This window comes from Protopterus annectens, chromosome 9.part0 (assembly GCF_019279795.1).
Source record: "Protopterus annectens isolate FY-2018-M chromosome 9.part0, PAN1.0, whole genome shotgun sequence".
In the NCBI taxonomy this organism is placed as follows: Eukaryota; Metazoa; Chordata; order Ceratodontiformes; family Protopteridae; genus Protopterus; species Protopterus annectens.
Genome location: NC_056743.1, coordinates 610,392,891 through 610,416,690, shown reverse-complemented (window position 1 = coordinate 610,416,690; position 23,800 = coordinate 610,392,891). Strand labels below are relative to the sequence as shown.

At 37.2% G+C, this 23,800-nt stretch overlaps 1 protein-coding gene across 1 annotated transcript in view; it reads right to left on the bottom strand.

Annotated features, from left to right (window-relative positions):
- Nucleotides 1–9,566: 9,566 nt before the first annotated feature.
- Nucleotides 9,567–23,800, bottom strand: part of LOC122810885 (macrophage mannose receptor 1-like) — a 180,624-nt gene continuing 166,390 nt past the window's right edge. The window contains exon 4 of the mRNA XM_044082428.1: nt 9,567–10,092. Within this exon, the coding sequence (XP_043938363.1) occupies nt 9,728–10,092 (365 nt within the window). The 3' untranslated portion in view covers nt 9,567–9,727. The remainder of the gene's footprint in view (nt 10,093–23,800) is intronic.

Sequence of the window (23,800 nt, the reverse complement as noted above, 5' to 3'; positions counted from 1 at the left end):
GGCATTTAATTTCAGTTTATGAGTTTGGCATCAATTATTTGTTTTGTACAAACTTTCCTGCAGTATGGCTAAGTCATTTTCAAATTCGGTGATTACTCCTAGCTTGCATTCATCTGCAAACTTAGCTATAGCTGTTTGATATTGGATTTTACTTAAGAGAAGTAGATGTCAAACATGAGAGGTCCCAGCACTGAAACCTAGGGGACTCCACAGGTGACTGGTGTCTTTGTTGTTGTAGCTTCCCCTGTTTTGATTTCCTGTTTCCCATATGTGAGCCAGTGGGCAATCCAGTGGGGCACAGAGGTTCATACCCAGTTCATTAAACTTTTCCACTATGCTTGAGTGAAGAACTGCATCAAAAACTTTGGCCTGGTGAAGGTATGTGGTGTGCACCATTTTATCTTCATTTGCTTTTTGGTGACCTTTTAAAAAAAGTCCATCGCATTGAGTAAGTATGATCTGCTCTTGCTGAATCTACTGAGACAGGTCCAGTATTTAGATGTTCCCTGTGTCCTTACTTGTTAGCTCCAAGATAAGTCTTCCATTGGTGCATATGAGGCTGGTCAGACCTATGGGTCTGTACTTGACCAGGTCTGAGGAATGTTCTGCCTTATGCAGGAGAGTGAATATAATTCTCCATTCACTTGGTACAAAACATGTGTGGATGCTGTGATCAAACAGTATCATTAGGGGGATGGCTGTTCAAGATGCATCCATGGTTATTGCCAGGACTGATTAATATAGTATTACTAGCATTTGATAGAACGTTTAGGGCTTTGGTCTTGCACTTATTCTCTATTAGTGTGTTTATAATTTGCCTATTTAACTAAATTTATCATCTGCTCATACAACAGTTGATGTTTACTTTGATAATGTCATTTCTCTAAATCTGCCTGCAATTTTTGGAGCTTTTCTTTGTGTGCCTCCACAGAAAAGAGGTCAATAACAGATTAGGATTTTTCCAGTCAACAGATGCATTATGTTATTTATTTAGTATAAATATAAATATAAATATATTATATAAATAAATAATAAAAAGTCTTGCAGTTGGTGCTGATTGTTAATGCTGTAATCTTCAGTTCCTGTGGCATAGGGTTTGATTCCCTCAGGCCTCATTTGCCATCTTTGTGACCTTAAGCAAGTCACTTAACCAGGCTAAGCTTGGGGGAAATTGGAATTTGGGCTAGGCCTCTTAATGGTTCCCTGGACTGCAATCCTAGTAACTACCTGTGACCAAATTAAACTATTTCATAACTGGCTGCAAAAATGCCTTGCCATGAGGAACACAAAGGTATTTATTGCAGCACAAGACATCTCCAAAGTGACAGCAACACACAGTGCAGACCATTGTGGCTGGGTGGTTATGCATAATTGGACACTACTTAAGACATTTCTGTTTTAAGGGCAAGTCTCATGATGTTTCATGAAGACTGTTATGTCTGTTTCTTTCACCATACAGTTAAACAAAGCCATAGTATTTGACTTAAGTCTTTTTGAAGAAAAATGCAAGCTAGTAGTGTGAAGTGTTGGTTATTGCATGATACATTCAAAAATAAATACTGTTAAAGACTGTATGAATTTAGGGGATAAAATAGTTGACAACACTGAGTGAGAGTGAGAAGGTAAAGTGCGATGGAGTATACTGATAATGACAAAATGACAAGCACTTGATCTGCCTTAATTTAAAGAAAGGTATACAATTAGAAAAACTTTCCAAAGAAGGAGAGACTGGGAATGAGATGATAGGGTGTATAAAAAAGGTATATAGGAAATGAGAAAAAACTTTCCAAAGAAGGAGAGACTGGGAATGAGATGATAGGGTGTATAAAAAAGGTATATAGGAAATGAGAAAAAACTTTCCAAAGAAGGAGAGACTGGGAATGAGATGATAGGGTGTATAAAAAAGGTATATAGGAAATGAGAAAAAACTTTCCAAAGAAGGAGAGACTGGGAATGAGATGATAGGGTGTATAAAAAAGGTATATAGGAAATGAGAAAAAAATTTCCAAAGAAGGAGAGACTGGGAATGAGATGATAGGGTGTATAAAAAAGGTATATAGGAAATGAGAAAAAACTTTCTGAAGAGGGGGGGACTGGGAATGAGATGATAGGGTGTATAAAAAAGGTATATAGGAAATGAGAAAAAACTTTCCAAAGAAGGAGAGACTGGGAATGAGATGATAGGGTGTATAAAAAAGGTATATAGGAAACGAGAAAAAACTTCCTGAAGAGGGGGGACTGGGAATGAGATGACAGGGTGTATAAAAAAGGTATATAGGAAATGAGAAAAAACTTTCCAAAGAAGGAGAGACTGGGAATGAGATGATAGGGTGTATAAAAAAGGTATATAGGAAATGAGAAAAAACTTTCTGAAGGGGGGGGGACTGGAAATGAGATGACAGGGTGATTGGCATGTCTATTTTTATAGATATTTGAAACAAAATAGGGAAACTGAAACATATTTTTCTAGTAGTTTCTACCGTCATACCTCTCACCTCACCTTCTTTGCTCATGAATTCTGGGCAACTCCAAACATAATAGGGGGATTAAGGCTCAAAATCAAGAAAAGATTTTAAGTATCACTCTAACTTTACAAGTTAATAGAAGATTTGGTTTGCATCAGCTTATATTTTCTGAATGATAAGTTTGAAAGTAAAATATTTGGCCTTAGGAAATTAATGTAATCTCAGCAATTTATCAGAAAACCAAAACATTTACAAGGGATAAGGCAAAAATTATGCAAAATCTGAGACATTTGAGTGGATCGTGCACTGTAATTAATTCAGATAGAGAAGTTAAATGGTTGTAATGTTGTATACATACCTGAAGCATAATTAATGAATCACTCTCAGTAATACCACTTTTCTTACTAGGTATTTTGGGTAAGAAAAAGAAGAGTTATTTTGTGTGTGTGTGTGTGTGTGTGTGTGTGTGTGTGTGTGTGTGTGTGTGTGTGTGTGTGCGTTTATGCATGTGTGTGTGTGTATGTATGTGTGTGTGTGTGTGTGTGTGTGTGTGTGTGCATGTGTGTGTGTGTGTGTGTGTGTGTGTGTGTGTGTGTGTGTGTGTGTGTGTGTGCGTGCATTTATGCATGTGTGTGTGCGTGTGTGTGTGTGTGCATATGTGTGTGTGTGTTCTGGCTCATCTTTATTTTATCTATATGACAAGCAGCACTGCTCACCACACTTTCTTGTGTAATTGCTTACCAGTGGTTGAGGCTTCTTTAAGAGGTATTGTCAGAAATGTGTTTAGATTCCAGCAAGATAAAGGACCAATTCTCAAGAGGCATGCTTGTGTATCTAAGGTTTGGTAGCTACAGAAGCAATATAATATTTTGAGACTGCAGGATCTGCTCTGCTTATTTTACTCATAACATGCAGTACTATTGCTTCTTTTATCTTGGATTGTTATCCTGCCTAGCCAGTTAGCTATCTTAGACTTAACAAAGCAAAACAGAATGGCTTTATTATGCTCACCCTGCTCCTGACATAAAGACTGTTAAGATATCCTGTTAGAAATGTCTCACTAATGTCTCCTACCCTGTCTCTGTCCTTGTCCTTTAATGGGTAGAAGGAGGATGTAAGTCTATAAATATTGCCTGCATCATTAAAAACACTCATCTTCTTGCTGTAACACCCATAAATTTGTTCTAGTGAGCAAGCAGATGCTTACTACATCCATAGAAGAATGTCACATTCCATATCTGTTGAATTAATTTTGTCTTCTTCTTGGTATACAGCTTTACAATTTGAGTTGACTCACACAAACATTGTACGCAAGCTTAATCTGAGCATTACCTATGTCAAACTGGTTGCCATATGATGGTGACACTGATGTGATTGAGATTCACTGATCATCGATAAACGTTGTGGTTTGAATGACAAGGTGCCTTTAAAATCAGCACTTAAATCATGTGATTTATGTCACTGAATGATTGCTATATAAATACCATGTTTGAATTAAATTTGTATCTTGGTCTGATGAAGTGCTTCATTCATATGAAATAGCTTACCTTTGTTTTACATTAAACTTGTTTTCATTTTAGCTGTGTTTGCTGGTCGTATTTTTTATTTTTCACTTGTTTTATTTGTTAAATGGACCTGACTTTATCCATGCTGCTGCTGTTTCTACTTTCTAGGTGTTTTTCTCTAGCCCTATATCCTCCAACATGTTTACAGCACTTCTCACAATGTTGTCTTGGCAGTGAGGAACCATGTCATTTTGTATCCCCATACTTTGGCCCAAAAGTCAGGTATGCCATCATCCATCAGCCATGCCTACCAGCCTGATGGTTTCCTGTCTCACTAGAAAGTCATCAGCACTCATCATCTGCCATGACAGGAATGACCAAGCCTTCACCCCAGGTCAGCTGGATACCTGAACCACTAGTTAAACAAAGGTCACCCAAGTTTTAGTCAGGTCTTTATCCCTCTGTGTCACCAGACAGGCTAGGAGATTCATAAATAGTATGGAGAAGATGTGGGTCATGGATATGAGGAGAAGGAAGAATGATTATCACCAAATGTTAGCATCCTCTTCAGACAACGATAAGTCTAATAATATCTAGTGGATAGATGAATTGACAAGAGGTTTGATGACAATAGTTCTGAGAACACATGCACGCTTGTTTAATTTAACTATGCTTGTAGATGTGAATTCCTCAGAAATGGAGAGGGGCAGATGAGAGTGAATGACTATATTGAATGACGAAGGAAATTGTTATGAAAACAGGATAGGGAGGAAAGGAAAGGCTATTGAGAAAGAGGATTGAAACAAGAATGCATCTGGAGGAAAAACATGACCAAGATGGACAAGAGTGTGCAAATCAAATAAGGAAAAGGATGAAAACAGCAGATGGTGGCACCGTAAGTTGTGAGATGGCATGTGAACATGTTGAGGAAAATCAGAGTTAAGTCATATTCAACCAAATTCTATGTCAATTAGAAATTCAATATGGATCTGCTACATTGTTTTGTATAATAAGCACAAAGTCATATCTTGTTTTACAGTGACAGCTGTCAACAGCTTGCTAATGCCTTTATACTGTGACATGAATTTAGCCACTCAGTCTTCTTTGTCTCAAACAGCCAACAGAGCAACATTTTACTGTTGAAAAAGAAACAGGACATTTAAAGATGAAACTCATGTCATAAAAATAAACACATAAATATAACAAATAAAATAAAAATTAATACAAAAAAAAAATAGTCACCAGTCCACCTTGAAAAGCGGATTTATTTATTCATAACCCTACTCTACAAAATCTCAACAAAAATGACCCAGCACAACTTTTCCGTTTCACATATCACTAAGGTAACAAGGATCAGCTGATTACATTCAAAAAGTAAGTGAAATAAGTCTTCATTAATTGTTACTTCTTTAAACAAATGCTTACTTTTTGATAATATTGCCACAACAGATGCATATCATAAATTTACACAACATAAGCTCAATAATTTATATTAACAAGCAATATTTCAATACTTACAACAACCATTTTCATTCTGTTAACCGTAATATACTAACACATTTACATAAAATTTACAAAAATGCCTGAGACTAAATTTAGCAGTATTTTCTCTTTGAAAAGACTATCTCAGTGATCCATGAAAAGGGCCTAGCATGAGACATATGGCTAGCACTACAAAGGCCTTGTTCCCATGGTGTAGCATTTTGAGATTCAGAAATATGTTAACCATCATGAGGAAAGACATCATTATCAGCCAATTTGCATGTCCTTGAATCACAGCTGACTATCATGAAATACAGAACAGTATAGATCTGCGCTTCTTGGTAGTTAACTGCTATGGTTGCATTGTGTAGTCCTAGGCATCCTTACCACTCAGTCACTCTCCACACACATACACAAACACACACACTCCTTGGAGTCATTATTCCTGTCCACAAGTCCTTTGAATGTCCTACCCCCGGTGACTAGTGCTTCCTCCTATCCCCTGATAACTGTAGTGTTAAAGTGACATTATGGCAACGAGTAGTGCTCCCTGAAGGCTAGTGCTTCAACCACCCCTTGATCCCTATAATTTTAATGTGCCATTATGCTATAGGAGTAGTGCTCCCTGATGGCTAATACTTCTACTACCCCTCGATCCCTATAATGGTTAATGTGCCATTATGGTACATAAGTAGTAGTCTCTGATGGCTAGTGCTTCCACCACCACTTGATCCCTATAATTGTTAAAGTGCCTATATGGTAAAGGAGTAGTATTCCTTGATGGCTAGTACTTTGTCCTTCCCCCTGATAGTTAGTGGTCCCTCCAGCCAATGTTGTAGATTATGCTTGTTAGTACAGGGACATGCAGAGGTGTGACAGGCACCTAATACCACACACACACAGACATGCACATATACCAGCCTCCTACCCACCCAGTCACAAACACACGCACATTCATTACTCCATACACACTCTCACTCACACACACACACACACACACACACACACACACACACACACACACACACACACACAGACTGACACATGCAGTCCCTCACATAGACTCACTCACAGATCACCCAACCCTAGCTTACCACAAAAATCTCCAGTACTTAACCTTTTCCACAATGACACATCCTTTTGGACATAGTCACTATTATCACATGGTAGGAGAGGCCAAGTTGATCTAAATGTCCTAGTGATTTCATAAATTATTCAACTCTTCCTAGAAGTGGATCCAGTGGAAAGAGAGCACATGGCTAACTAGCATATACCACTCCTTGGACTGCCTCATCTACATGCAGCACAGCCTTGAAGACAGCCCAACATGGTGTTCTACTGTATTCATGTTGGAGCACTGTGTTAAGGCTCTCTCTGAATTCACAAAGGCTACCACAACATCTACATGAAGGTATACACATCACGGTACTTTTATAAATTCCTCCCTCTTTCTATAGTCTTAAAAAGTTTATGTTTCAAAGACTGTATCGGTATTTCATTTCATTGTTTGCCCACCAGTTGCTGAACTTTTAGTCATGGATTAACATCAGTGTATCTCTGCGACATTCTCATTTTCCTTGCCTCTGTTATTTAGTAATTACTTCTCCCAGAAGATATAAAAATTGTTCAGACTGAGTCGATGTATTACCCTTCCTCTTTCTCATAACAATTTGTTTTGCAATGGCTAGAACAAACACAAAACAGCCCTAAAATAATACCAAATAACAGGGCTAAAGTTAGCCAAGATGTTCTCTGAAACAGTCCTAAAACAATACTAAATAATAGGGCTGAAGTCAGTCAAGACTTCCATGAAATAGCCCTAACTTGATTGACTTCAGCCCTGTTATATGGTGAGAATAGTCCATTAGATGTCATGTCAGCCAGTTTTTATACTCAGAGGCAGAGGAACATCAAATATGCCCAGATTTCATGAAATGGATAAATTATGTGAGTATAAGCTTTTAAAAATGTTCTATTCTTTCCGATTACAAATGAGATTAATACATTCATAAATAATATGTCTACAGTTAGCTTTTAGCTCTAGATTACATCTCTGACAAGTTATCTCATTGTTTTTTATATCCTATCAATTTTTCCTGGTATATAAAAAGCTCCATAGATTGGTGCATTTCCAATTTAAATGTTTCCAGGCATCTTACCTGCAGAACCTCAGCAATAAAATTTTATCACTATCTGATATATTTCTTCTTCTTTTTAACATAAAATACATTTCCAGCAATTCTTATTCAGTTCATCTTTGTAATTTGATATTAAATTGAATAAATCTATTAATGCCCTTGTACATGTTCTATAGTCGTATATTTTATGACACAGACACTTATTGAAAAAAGGTAAACTCTTTTTATCATTATGGTTTAGTATGATACATTTTTCTGTTGCATTTTTTTTTTTGATTTCCTGTGTTAATACCAAGTCACTTATGTCGAACCTAAATTCATATTTAAGATTTTCATTCTGGTGTTAATTTTGTACCCTGAAAGCAATGATACCATCCTATAAATTTCATACCCTTCCACTGGATGATTTTCAAAGCACTAGAACTCTCTACTAGCTCTTTTTTTACACATAAGGGCGTTAGTAAGGCAAACCTATTTTTAGTTTCCGTGTGTCCTACAATAATATTCTTGAAGCGTTTAATATGTTATTAACATAAGGAGATATACTGTTAGGGATTATATGGTGTATTGACTTTAGCTAAAATTTATTAGCTGCATTCTGATATGTATAATTTCAAGTGAAGAAAAAGGTACTTTCACCTTTTTAGAGTTAGAGTGTTACATGCAAGAGGGTATAGCTCAAATGATAGACACATGGAACACACAAATCTTCACTTTTGAAGAAATAAATCTATTCATAAAAATGATGTTACTTCCTAGGACTTTGTATATAAGCCAAACAATGGCCCTCAATCAAAATAAGAGGAAGTAAAAAAAAATAATCAAACCATCAAGAAATTTCTTTGGTATCCCAAAAGGCTACTGTCAGAACTTAAACATTGTATAAGAACTTAGAACAAGGGCAGTACCAAACTGCCTTATATAGAAACTTATTCAAAAGCTGTAACAAAGTAATAGTTCACTGACTGGATGATGGTTACAGAGCATATTTGAAAGAATTAGTTTAAAATTACCCAGGTGTGCTGCAAGTGAATTGTCAGCCATCCATATTGCTCATAGATATGCATTATATAAGAGTGAATGTGTGTGTGTGTGTGTGTGTGTGTGTGTGTGTGTGTGTGTGTGTGTGTGTGTGTGTGTGTGTGTGTGTGTACTGCAGTGAACTGGAACCCTATCTAAGACTGTCTTTTCTAACTTGCTCTAACTGACTATCAGGGTAAATTCTGATTTTCCCATGACCCTGAACTGAATTAATCAAATAAGCAGTAAATGAGTGACTGAATGATACAATACTTATACAAATTCAAGAAATGCATGGAAACTGCAACAAGCACAATTACAGTATCACGTACAACATCACTGTACATAGGTCAGACACATAAAACATTAGTATTACCATTACTATTATTATATAGCCATTCAACTATATAAAATAAAGTACACTGATTTGTTTGATGTATACCTACATTACTGTTTCATGTTATCCTGAGTGATGTCACTGCACGTGTGTACCTTGATATGCCTTATTGTTTAAACATTAAATAACAGAAAAACAAAATAGAAGGCCATGCCTGAACCTTTACATTTACAATGATTATTAGGTCCCAGCGCTGATATGACATATGAATGAATAAGTTATGAGTCACAATTAGTGTCTTTGTACTTCACTAATATATGGGAAAACTGCCTGTAAATATTAATCTGATTAGGACGGCTCAGTGACAGTAGGAGTGATGTGAGAGACACATATCATCCAAATGCAATGAATGAATCAAAGGAAAACAAATATTTAGTAAACAAAGCTCACTACACAGGCATATTATTCTAACTCAAGTTTTGCTAAAAATATAGACTATATAAAGTTCTGTACCACATAGCATCACATCATATTAAAAAGAGGTATGGATCATTTTATTCAAAAATAATCGGAAACATATGCAGAGCAAATGACAAAAATATTGTGAGCTACTGATTTATTTCCAAATCTATATACCATACACAGATTCCAATTCATAAATAATATCTGTTTAGTTAAAATTTCATTTCCAGACCTCTATTCACAATCTTATCATGAAAGATTGTATACTGCATGTCACTGGAAACCAAGAGACTTTCTCAGTGTGATACAAGCACTATTTTAAGTTTTCTGCTTGTAGCAGATAAACTCATATCTTGCAGAGCAGCAAGCATCACTCCAAGTAAAGTTTTTGTCTGTTCTCATCACCCCACAGTGACTTGATGCCAGATTGCCTACTGAATGTGTATTCCAGTTGGTGTAGGAAACTGGATCTTTATTCATCCACATCCAATGACCAGAAATCTGATGCCAGCGTAATCCAATCCACACCCCATCCCCACTGGCATTGTTGGCTATACCTGCAACCTGTTGCTGTGTTTCAATGTAAGGTATACTCACAATGTCAGTATAGTACATTCTGCAGTAGAACACAGCTTCCAGAAAGGTCTTTTTCTCCTTTATCAGGTAAAAGTCCACAGTGATGTCTGAAACAAAAGGATGAGAGATTAACTGTACAGGCATAGCATTACAAAATGTGTAATCTCATAAGCAGCAAAATGTAAACATATAAAAATACCATAAAACACACATGGATGATGCAACAATGCTAAGATCATCCTATGAAGTGGAGGGCACCAGGGAAGCAGTCTGCAACAAAAGCCATGAGGATGAGAATGGGAATAGTTAACGTGTGCCTTAAATTACTATGTGAACAGCAATGCTCAAACACAGAATACAAATATGTTACAACATAACATTCTGTTGAAAACAATGAAGACAAATAGAAAGACAATAAGCTGACAGGAATAGCAAAATAATTTACACTGCAAACATCACTTATGTTACATTTTTACAGGCACCTAGCAAATGAATGCCTGTAGGAAACTGTCATTTAAATTAGAATAGCATAAACATGCAGAAAGGGAGCACCAGTTTTGCAAGGAGTATAGTAAGGCTTTGAAATTTGTAGAAATAGTGAAATAATGGCAGAATCAGAGAATCGTATTACATTCAAAGCACTGCTTTTATAGGCATAACGCATGATATTCAATTTCACGCATTAGGTACACTGGCGAAGATAGTGTGTCCTCCTTTGCTATGACCACTGTTAAATACAAAATGCTACCCAAACTTTAGCTACAGCTCTTTCTGTGGGAATGATACTAACTGATCTGTACATACCTCTCAAATGTTCTGATTTTCACATACTATCCAGATTTTTGACTCACATTTTTGGTACATAGGTGTTTATTAGGTCAACAATCACAAGGGCCTTTTTAAGATGTTGTTGTTGTTTGTCTTGCGGCTTTTCCAGGTTAGGGGTCGCCACAGCGGAACTCCGGTCCGTTAATGATTGGCAGTAGATTTTTACAAATGCTGAGGTGCCAGCTCGACCTTCAACCTTCAATGAAGGCACGCCCATTTACGCATGTCTTTCGAACGCCCACCCAACCGCGGGGAGGAACCTAGCCGTGAATTCCAAATCTCTGACAAGTTATGGTAACCTTGATAAATGTAAGCAGGGGCTTGGGAGATGACGTACTTAGAAGCAGTGGTCTGAGACATGACCCATTTACGGGTTACCTGTGTCCATTAGAGACACAGGTGCCAAGCTAGGGATGAAATTCCCATTTTCCATCCAATTGCCCTAGTTATACTTGAATTGGGTTACAGATGAACTCTGCTTCACATGGACAGGGAGCCTGTGCCACAGACGGGGTAGTCTCTTGTATAAATAGCTGTTCTCTCAGCAGGTCCTATTTGTATCACAGGCAAGGTTTAAGTATTTAGAATGAGTAATTCTGGTGCTGTTTGTTTTTTAGGTATGTAGGAGGTTCATCAGAGTGTGGTCTGACAATGCCAGGCATAGTTCTTCCCTCAACAGCCTGTAGGAGACAGAATACAGGGATAGGGCCTTGAGGCAGTCTGCATAGGGCAGTTTACTTACACCCTTCATTCTTTAAGTGAGGAACCTCTGTGGACATTCCAACTGTTGGATATGCCTGGTTAGATGCGTACCAAAGGAGCACTGTACTCAATGACAGGTCTGATAAATGCTGAATACAGTGGAACAATGCCTTCCTTGGACCCAGATGCCATACCTTTGTTTACAAGTTGTGCAACACAGAATGATTTCCTCACTACTGTAGACACGTGATAGTCAAAGGCTAGATTACTGTCTATGTGTGTCCCTAAGTCCCTGAATACTGGATCATCTCTAAGGGTTGTGTTGTCAATATGACAGTTACCCGGGTGGATGACCTCCCAAATGATACTATTATACATTTCTTGGAATTTGGTTTTACTCCATGACTCCAAAATCAGTGGTTTGTCTGTGTCAGCCCTTCCTGGAGAACATTTGTGTCAGTATGGAATTCAATGGCAGCTCTTAATTTATAATCATCTCCAAATTTAGTCAGTCAGAAACCACTGACATAGGCATTGACTTCAGAGAAGTAAATGCCAAAAAGGAGCAGTCCAAGGGTCAATCCCTGAGGGACTTCACTTGTGACTGGCCTCTCTGTAGAAGTGGACTCCCCAAGTCTAACTTCCTGGGTCATGTCTGTGAGTCAGTTGGCTATCCACTTAGTAATATACGGGTTTTACCTAACCTCTTGAGTTTGTCAACAATGTCCAAGTGGGGTACTGTGTAAAATGCCTTGGCCACAGCAAGGTAGGCAGTGTGAACCATTTTGTCCTCATTCATTGCTTTGCTGACCTTCTCAAAGAAGTCCACAAGGTTAAGTAGGCATGATCTGCCCTTGATGAAACCAAACTGGACTGGGTCCAGTGTCTGGATGTTTACTATTTTATTACTGATCATTTCCAAGATAATTCTTTCCATGGCTTTGCATATCAGACTAGTGAGACTTATGAGTCTGTAGTTTCCAAGGTCTGTAGATGGCCCACCTTTGTGCAGATGAATGACTGTCACTGTTCTCCATTCATGAGGCACAAGCCTGTTTGGTGGCTAAAGTTAAATAGCAATTCCAGAGGGCCTGATAGGTCATATTTCATGTTATTTAGAAGCCTAGGATATTAACTGGGTCCACTGATGCAGTGTTCTTGGCCTCAGAGAAAGCATTAAGGACCTGTTCTCCAGTGACCGCAGGAAGAGTTACATTTGACAGTATTTCCTGAAGGAAAGTTGAGAGGGAGAGAGAGGGATAAAGTTAGAGCTGAATTTGACGGCCAGTAGGTTTGCTATAACTTCTGGTCAGTATAGGTGGCTCCAATTACAATGAGCTCTGGAAACAACTGTGTACTGCTTTTGAGGTTGCACACATAGCTAAAGAATGTCTTGTGGTTGTCCTAGGCCTAGGAGGCCAAATTTACCTCAAATGTGGTGTTAGAAGAGTTTATTTGCTCTCTGAGTTGTTTGTTTAGTTTGATGAGAGTGTTTTTATCCTGCTGAGTGCTGGATTTCCTAACTTTTGCTATGATTTTCTGCATTCAAGTGTATTCCTTGTAATATTTGTATATTTATGGCATATCACTGAGTACTGAAGTCACCAGATAATGAGACTTGACCTTCAGACTTTATGTCCTTCAAAAAATGCATGTTAACACACAATCTTTTATTCTAACAACTTTCTAAGGTTATAAGAGTAATATATAAAATGTGTCCCTATTATTGGCTTTGCCCAGATTTCTTGTGTTAAGAGGTTGAGAGTTATGGCTGTATATGGTAGTTTTTTGAGATTCAGATATGCATGGCCTACAACTAACTAGAACCATTACCATGGCACAAACCTTCGAAACATGTTTGATATCCTAAATCATCAAAAGCAAATAAAATAAAAAATTGATTTAATGAAGCCTTTGCATTAACTGTAAACTTATTACTAAGTATAATAATTATGAAATTCCTCAATAGTGGAGAAAAATGAAACATATGCATCCCCAATTTTACCATCAGACTAAATCAAAGACACAGTAAAACAACTTATATACATGACAATGAAGTTTTTGCAAGGGGACAGAGCCCTTTGAATCTCAAAATGTAGACCTGTCAGTATACTAACAGTGAGACTGTAGAGCAGTGAAGAAAGAAGAAACTTCTGAATCCAATCTGGAAGGTGAATGAGGCCTAAAGAGGTTACGACACTTTTCTAAAAATGTAGACTTTCTCAGCCAATTCTTCAAATAATACATTTTAGAACTTAACATCCTTCAAAATAAGGACAATCACTTTACATGGCCACACCTGCACAGACACAGGAAAAAAAAAATATATATATATATATATATATATATATATACACACACACACAGTATATTGAACTATATATATCTATAAAGCTATATCTATATATCCATATCTATATCTATATATATATATATATATATATATATATATATATATATATATATATATATATATATATATAGATATATATGGGTCTACTGTATAAGTTCGAAAATGCACTTGTTCGAACTCACACGGTAGACCCTGAGTTAGGCGAAAGTGCACTTAATCGAAAGTGCACTTTCGCGAAACCCGCTTCAGCGAGTGGGCTACTACTGACTGTAGTGCAGTAGATACGGACCTTAGGGTTAGGGCGTGGATCATAGTAAGGGGATAGCTAGTAGGGCTATCCCCTTACCATGACCCATGCCCTAACCCTAAGGTCCGTGACTACCACACCACAGTGGAGGACAGGCTATCCTCCACTGTGGTGTGGTAGTCACGGACCTTGGGGTTGGGGTGCGGGTCATGGTAAGGGGATAGCCCTACTAGCTATTCCCTTACCATGACCCGTGACCTAACCCTAAGGTCCGTAACTACCGCACCACAGTGGAGGACATAGCATGTTTTCCTGCTGTCCTCCACTGTGGTGCGAACCATTTGCAGAAGCTCAGTTTGTGGAAGTGCACTTTCGAATAAGTGCACTTTAGCGTAACTGAGCTGTCTACTGCTCTTTTCGAATATGTGGTATTCCATGAAAAGCAGTAGACCCATATATATATATATATATATATATATATATATATATATATATATATATACACACACACACACACACACACACACACACACACACACACACACACACACACACACACACACACACACACACACACACACACACACACACACACACACACACACACACACACACACAAAACCAAATGCCAGTTTGGCCATGCATTCACTATATTAGTGTAGGATTCACAGCACTGCCCTTTTATTTACCCTCAGCATACATGAATTGCTGTCCTCAAAGCATACTGCATGCTCTTTTTTTTCCTTCTTCTTTTATTCTGGGATCTGCTAAAGATCAACTTGCAGCCTGCAGTCTGATTTTCTGTGTCACTATTTACAAACTGCATGTCTTGAATATGTCACTACTGCAGGGTTCACCAAGCTCCTAACAAGAGGCATTTGTACCTGAACACCTCTGGAGAACCATACAGTATACTGTGTAGATCTGCCTTGAATAATTACATGTTACTATTAAATATGGCTCAGCCATGAATAATTTTATATCATTTAATGGTAATGCAACTATTTAAAACTAAAAGGCTTAAAACTTTGGGATGTTGCAGGCTGATGACAGCAATACTCCAGAGGTTGCAAAAGCTAATGAAATAAGAAATAGGCATATATATCAAAAAGTGTGGAAAGTGCCCAAAAATAACCAAAAACAAAAGTATAGGCACCAGACATCCAAACAGTTCCACCTCACAGCCTTTATTAATAAATAGAACTGACCAGCAAACACATAAACGCTATGTACACAGTGTTCCACGTCTTCGTCTTATAAAACTTCTTCAGATGAGCGTACTAACCAACAATACAAGTTTAAATAGCTTAATGTACCCCAAACAACCAATGTAATTTGACGTTCAATTATGTTAAAAAAGTCTTGATAATTAAAATCCCCCTAACTGATACAAACACAAATGCATTTGTAAATACATATATAAATAAATTTTTTAAAAGTTGTTAGTATCAAAATCAATACATTTATCTTACTTCAATACGTTTAAAAACTATGTAAAATAGAATCAAATAAAAGATGATGAATGAAATACATATAAACTGTGCATTTAATCTAGTAATGACTATTCACATGAATATATGGTGTAAGGGCACCATCTAGTGGACAAAATTAAAAACACTACTTGGGTCTATTTAAAATTCTTCTTTCGGCTTTTCCCGGTTAGGGGTTGCCACAGCGGATCACCTTGTCCATTCATGATTAGCAGTGGAGTTTTACGGTGTTGAGTTGCCAGCCCGGCGCCCAACCTTCCACAGAAGATGCACACACTCACACCTAGTGCCAATTTAGAGTGTCCAATCCACCTGCAGCATGTCTTTGGGATGTGGGAGGAAACCGGAGCACCCGGGGAAAACCCACGTGACCACAGGGAGGACATGCAGACTCCACAGAGAAGGCACCCCAGCCGAGGATTGAAACTTGGGTCTATTTAAAATAATAAATATTAAATAATGTACACTTTATGAAACTGAATTTCTTATTTAAAACAATAAATAAAACAAAATTTAGTAGAGTGTGTATTGATATAACAATTGATCCTATTAAATGTCTCAATTTGGCCGATCTAAGCTTCAATACAGGCATCAAAGAAACTGTATCATTTAGACCTGGGTGCCTGCTGGCCTCTAAAACTACCTGCCAGTAGAGCTCCTTTTACACTTACCTACTCTAAAAGGGGCCACCGCTTGATCCATAGGCACTATCTCAATTACAAAGAAACAATAATCTGCCCCTGTACATGTTTGAGTGTGTGTAAACAAAGCATTGTTTTCATTCATTCTCCTAATATCATACATATGTTCATACACTCTCTTTACATTTTCTTTCCGTTTTTCCCACATAGAATGATTTGCATTTGCTACACAAAGCTAAATATATAACCCATTTAGTGCTGCAATTGGCATATCCATTGGTACTAATACTCCTATTTCTAGATTTTAAATATACTGTGTCTCCAGTCCATATGTCTGAGCACTGGGCACAGCTGCCACATTTATATGTACCATTCCTGTTATTTGAATGGCCTCCACAGCTATTATAATATGTACATCTCTCTAGCAAGTTTTTGATATTACTACCCTTACGATATATACATTTGAATGGTTTATCAAAAATAAGATTCAAGTCCGATATTTTAGCAAATTTATTCCATTCATTCTTGATTGTTCTCGTCACGAATCCTGCTTCCCCATCATAAGTAATAGTAATTGCAGAATAATGTATATCATTTACATCACTTACAGTCTGACTAGTTTTGTCCATAGTATAATAATTTTTTTCCAAAAATTGGGACAAACTTTGTTTTCCTTGCCATTAATAGTTCTACATATATTTCTGTCAACCGTTCACTGGGGTAACCTCTAGCCTTAAATAATTTCATCAAAAACTCACACGCAGGTTGAAAATTATCATCATCTGAGGTCATCCTACTTAGACGGACCAATTGTCCCCTTACTACCCCTCTTTTCTGATGAGGGGGATGAGCACTTGTGTAGTGTAGGTATGAATTGGAGAAAGTCTTTTCCTGAATAATTTAGATCTAAAACCATTATTATCTTTTTGTATGTTTACATCCAAATAGTTCACCTCTACATTGTTGAATTTATAAGTAAACTTTAAGAAATTGGTGGTCCCCGATAATTAATCTAAAAATTCCTTAAACATGTTCTCTGTATTGACCCAAAAAGACATATATTGTCTAAAAAAATGTCCATAAAATCTCCAGTATTGTCTATACTCAGAATTAAACACATAATTATTTTCCCAGTATGAAAGGATAACATTGGCATATGTGGGTGCACGATGTGCATCCATTGCCACCCCTCTAAGTTGTCTATAATACTCCCCTTGAAAAAATATAAAATTGTTCTTCAGAACCAAATCCATTAAAATTAAAACTGTATGAAATTCATTGAAGATGTCCCTAAAATCTGCTAAAGATTCCTCAAACCACATTAAACCAATGTTGTGTGGTATACAAGTGAATAAGTCTACCACATCTGCGGTAATAAAACATAAATTATCTGAGTATAATGTATCACTGAGCAATCTTAAAAAATCCCAGGAATCATTTAAAATATTCACATTTCTCAAAACCAGATTCTTTCACTTTGTGGTCAATATACTTCGCTAAAGGTGCAGTAACAGTCCCATCTGCAGAAACAATAGGGCTTAACGGGGGGTTGGAAGAGTCCTTAGGGACCTACAGAATGCCAAAAATGGAGGGGACTCTAGGTCTTTCAACATATAACACATTGTAGGTTTCCCTGTCTATGAGTCTGTCCAACAACAAGTCATTTAAACATACTGATATTTTCCTGTAGGCAATATTTACTTCATTAAGTGAGACACTTGTGTATTTGTTCTCATCACTTAATTTCTCTAACATTTTGCCTTTGTATGTTATGTGGTCCATTAATACAAACCCTCCCCCCACATTTATCAGGTTTCATAACCCTCAACTTTTTATTCTCCTTACATTCATATACGATTTCTCTTTCCTCTTTGGTCATATTGGGTTTCTCTTTATTGTTTTTAAATACTTCTCTTAACTCATTTTCTACCACAACCTCGAAATTCTTAAGCTGAGGATGCAACAGTGGATTAAAAGTACTTTTCTTGACCAATGTGTTATTAATACTCCTTGTTTCTTGTCCAAAGAAAAACAATTCTAAATTATTCTTCCTAGTGAAAAGTTTCAGGTCCACCAATAAATTAAATATATTAGCTTTAACCCTAGGTATAAAAGTAAAACCTTTTGAAAATAGGTCAAAATGTGTTTTATTAATATTCATATTAGTGTAATTAAAAATATTAACTCATTGTAGCTAAATTTAAATCCATCCTTTAAAATATCTACGTGTCGATCTATGTCCAATAAGTTCTGCACCATGGTGCCCAACTCGTTTGTAATTCTTTGATCTGTAATTCACAGGCTCCTTCTTTAAATATCTACCTGTCGATCTATGTCCAATAAGTTTTGCACCATGGTGCCCAACTCATTTGTAATTCTTTGATCTGTAATTCACAGGCTCCTTCTTTAAATATCTACCTATCGATCTATGTCCAATAAGTTCTGCACCATGGTGCCCAACTCGTTTGTAATTCTTTGATCTGTAATTCACAGGCTCCTTCTTTAAATATCTACCTATCGATCTATGTCCAATAAGTTCTGCACCATGGTGCCCAACTCGTTTGTAATTCTTGGATCTGTAATTCACAGGCTCTTTCTTTAAATATCTACCTGTCAACCTATGTCCAATAAGTTCTGCACCATGGTGCCCAACTCGTTTGTAATTCTTTGATCTGTAATTCACAGGCTCCTTCTTTAAATATCTACCTGTCGATCTATGTGCAATAAATTCTGCACCATGGTGCCCAACTCGTTTGTATTTCTTTGATCTGTAATTCACAGGCTCCTCCTTTAAATATCTACCTGTCGATCTATGTGCAACAAGTTCTGCACCATGGTGCCCAACCCATTTGTAATTCTTTGATCTGTAATTCACAGGCTCCTTCTTTAAATATCTACCTGTCGATCTATGTGCAATAAATTCTGCACCATGGTGCCCAACTCGTTTGTATTTCTTTGATCTGTAATTCACAGGCTCCTCCTTTAAATATCTACCTGTCGATCTATGTGCAACAAGTTCTGCACCATGGTGCCCAACCCATTTGTAATTCTTTGATCTGTAATTCACAGGCTCCTTCTTTATTAGCATTTCCGACCTCCGAAGAGGTGGAAATTCTAAAGGGTCCTGTGTATTTAAATTGTCATCAAAGCATCCATTATGTATTCTTACCTCCATTACATAATGTATGTGGTTATTGTATTCATTCACATCCCTTTCAATCTTTTTTAATTTCCTAACCTGCACTTCTTTATATTTTGTCTCAATTGTCTTCAATAAATCAAAATATTTCACTTTTTCTGTGTCAATACTAAACATTAAATCATGAATAATATTGTTGTTTGGATGCTCAATTAAATTATCTACACTTTCCACTTCCATTTCCTTGTTTGTTATGATGGCTCTCATAATATTCACCCCACATTTCTCAAAAGCCACCACAAGATCCTTATGAAAATCAGAGCCATCTTTAACATTGTTAGGGTATTTGCATACCCTTAACCCCTTTGGTACAATTTTTAACTGCAAACAATGTTTCAAATAAGTGTTATGCATTTCCCACATTTTGAATTTATACAGTAAACTATCTAAATCATTCAACATGTTTGCATACGAGCCGCTGTTAACAGCAGCGTGTGTCTATCTCTTAAAATCAAATTAACTTTAAAATGTCATTAAACTGCCGTTTAGTACCTGGCAGACTTGAAAAATTGCCTGTTGCTATTTGTAATCACAACACTGGATTGTTCAAGTGGGCATTTGCCCCAAATGGTTGTTCTGTGCTGTTGTTAGGAAAAAGAAATGTGTGGGAACCCTTCCAGGCTATCTCTCGGCTGTTGGCTGTTGTAGAGTGAAGCATTGTCATTGTGTTGCTATATACACACATATATACATATATATATATATATATATATATATATATATAGCTACTTCTAAATCTTGTAGCCCATATGACCGATTGCAAAAATTCCCGGGACAACAATAACGAAAGTCACAATCCCGAACTTCAGATTTTTAACATGGTAAGTAAACACTTGGCCAAATGGAAACCACCCCGAGGCCAACATTCCCTGTTCTCCCCTGTAGTCCAGTGCCGGAGTTGGTATATTTAGTTATGGGAGGTGTGGGGGATGCAACCCTCCACATGACTTAGGTGAGTTTTACTTACGTCGGCGTGAGTTTTGGTTTAAGTTGGCCCAGTGTTTGCTTACCATGTTTAAGATGTGAAGTCAGGGTTCCAATGTTTCATTAGTGTTGTCTTGGGATTTTAGCATTCGATAATATGGTATTCAGGATTGACAGTAGAAAGATATATATATATATATATATATATATATATATATATATATATATATCTATATAAAATTATTATTTATTTTTTTTTTTTTTTTGAGGTTAAGCTCTTCTGAACCCTCTGATATGGAAACAAGCCCAAACATATATACTAAGTGCGATGTCACTTTTACATGGAAAAAAGGGAGAAAGTTCTCAAAGTTCTCCTTATTTTCTTACCCCAGTGAACTTTTGATGGGCATACAGTCCTTTGCATAGCCAGTTTCAATGAACTCAAATTAGGAAAATAAGACTTTCTTCCTTTGATTGTTCAATATCCAGCAAACCGTGATTTAAACAGCAGCAGGTTTCCATTCCTGTACACGTTTCTATCTTCCCCCAAGAATCCTCCTGTCCTACTGAAAACAACTATAGCATTGTGTGCCTAAAAAATATTTAAAACCATCCTTGAATATTTAGGATACTCTAGTTGGCAGACTGTGACTTTCTCATCATACACCTGGTGCACTATACATAGCATAGGTAAATAAGTGGCTGTGCAGTGCACCCTATACCCTCTCTATACAGCTGATCACTTTACTTGGCATTAATGAATCATCTGCTGTTTACTGGACCCCCTCTACATATAACAAATTCACTATACATAGCATGAGTAAATCACCTATTGTGACACCCTACCCCTAATGCATCTTGCATAGCATGGATAAATCAGCCATTGTACTGTGCACCATAATTCCCTCTCCCTACAGCTGATGCACTGTGCATAGCATGGATAAGTCACCTGCTGTGCTGGGCACCATAAGCCCCTCTCCCTACAGCTGTGCATAGCATGGATAAATCACATACTGTGCTGGACACCATAAGCCCCTCTCCCTACAGCTGTGCATAGCATGGATAAATCACCTGCTGTGCTGGGCACCATAAGTCTCTCTCCCTACAGCTGTGCATAGCATGGATAAATCACATGCTGTGCTGGGCACCATAAGCCCCTCTCCCTACAGATGTGCATAGCATGGATAAATCACATGCTGTGCTGGGCACCATAAGCTCCTCTCCCTAGAGCTGATGCACTGTGCATAGCATGGGTTAATCACCTGCTGTGCTGGGCACCATAAGTCCTTTTCACTACAGCTGTGCGTAGCATGGATAAATCACATGCTGTGCTGGGACTATAAGCCCCTCTCCCTACAGCTGATGACACAAAGTTTTTTTCAGGATGGCCAACTAAAACAATTCAATGAATTTCAATTTGATGTTTTAGGTTGTTCACTGAATAGAAACTCTGACAGTGTTCAATGATTAGTTATTCGATAAAATAAAAGTTCAACAACGTAATATAGACCCTATAATGATGATGTCTCTGCTAGATTTTTTGACCCTCATAGTATGCCATACCATTTCTGTATTACCCTGACACAGAAAAACTGATTGGAGCTTGAAACATTCAGCATTAGATTTCACTGTGAGTATAAATAGCTATAAGAAAAGTCCAATTAAAAAAGAAACATGCTTAATGCACATTCTAAAACACATTCTTGTGCTTCTACGTGAGCATAACTGCCTCATTATACATACTGCTGTACAAGGATGTCATACTAATCTGCTTAACACAAACAGAAAAGGTACACCATACCTGTGGAGAATAAATATTACAATACTGCTACATGAGCTGCAGGCCTGCCTAGAATTCTATAACATGTGAAGTCCTTTACAGTAATGAGGCAGATATTTGATGGGGATTAAACTGAAAATCTACAATTCAGTTTCGTTTTAATTTCTCCAAGTCTTTTGGGTTTCTAATACCATGATGAGAATGGACTGCATTCCCAATTCAAAATATAATTAAAGTTCATGAAATTAGTATTGTTTCAATCTTTGATGTGATCCAGAGGTGCTCTTCGCAGCACCCACAATGTGCCCAGTAATGACTACTCTGCAATTCATATGGAGTTACGTGTATTGGTAACATATCTAAGTATGATTGCAAATTCTTTTCTATAAAATCTATTGCTCCTCCTACTACTACAACTTTTGGAACTGTCTGGGTATCCTTCTTCCACATTGCCTCATTTCTGCCTGCAAATGCTGGTTATTTTATGACTTTGTGTCTGTCTGTATATAAGACACTGTAATCACCGGGTGTAACAGTTTCAATGATCAATGCTACTTTTGTCTTTTCATGGACTACTATATCTGCTTTTCTCATATCTATTTTTGAACTGTTGGTAATAGGTGATCCCATGTGATATAAACTTCATCATTTTTTATAAAGCTTTATGGCTCATTTTCCAATGCTTTCAGCTACTTCAGTAGTATAACGTTTGTACAACGCCACATTATTATGCGTTTCAATATACAGTCCATCTGCCATTGGTATATTACAGCCAGCAGCAAGGTGTGTGACTGCTTCCAATTCTGTTTTACAAAGCCTATATCTGTCTGTTTCTCCCTCTTCAATGGACTTTGTAAACCAATGTGCACATAGTCGACTATCCTGGGCCTCCAATAGTAATCGTTTGTCTTTTGGTTTAAATTCACCTCCCTTTAACCATTCCTGCATTTGATCCCGATCAGCATGAGATTCTTCTTGAGTTTTCTGTACTTGCAACTATGTTTATGCATTTTCCACTTTTCTTGCCTTCTCATCTGATCCTTAGCCTTATATCCTTTCTTGCGTTTTTTGGCACATTCACTTGTTGCCTGATTTTCTCCGTCTGGTTATTATTATTATTATTTATTTATTTATTTATTTGCATTTGTTTACTGGGAAGGTCCACTGGGCCAAAAAGTACCCATTTTCAGTGGAGGCCTGGGGAGAAAAGCTCCACAAAGATACATACAATACATACATTTGATTAAAAACTCGATTGGCAGATAGATGTTAGACACAGTAAACAAGTTTTTACAAAGTAAGAAGGCACTGCAGCTGTACAATAAATATGTCCACTGACAGCACATACATACATAGGTGCAGAACTGGATTATCATCAAGGGATGAGGGTGAAGTTTGAAGGTAATATAGGACGGCGGTAGGAAGGGTCTATATTACATCGGCGAACTCACAGGAATTCGAACGATGTATTATTGCATTGTTATGTTTGAAACCTAAAAAGTACGAAAACACAAAACAGCAATTTTTTTCCCAGGGGAAAAAACTCGCTGTTCTGGTACAAAAAAAAAAAAAACATGTACACTTTAAACTTAAACTAATGTGGGGGGCTGTGCCCCCCCACACCCCCCCCCCCTACTTAAATATACCAACT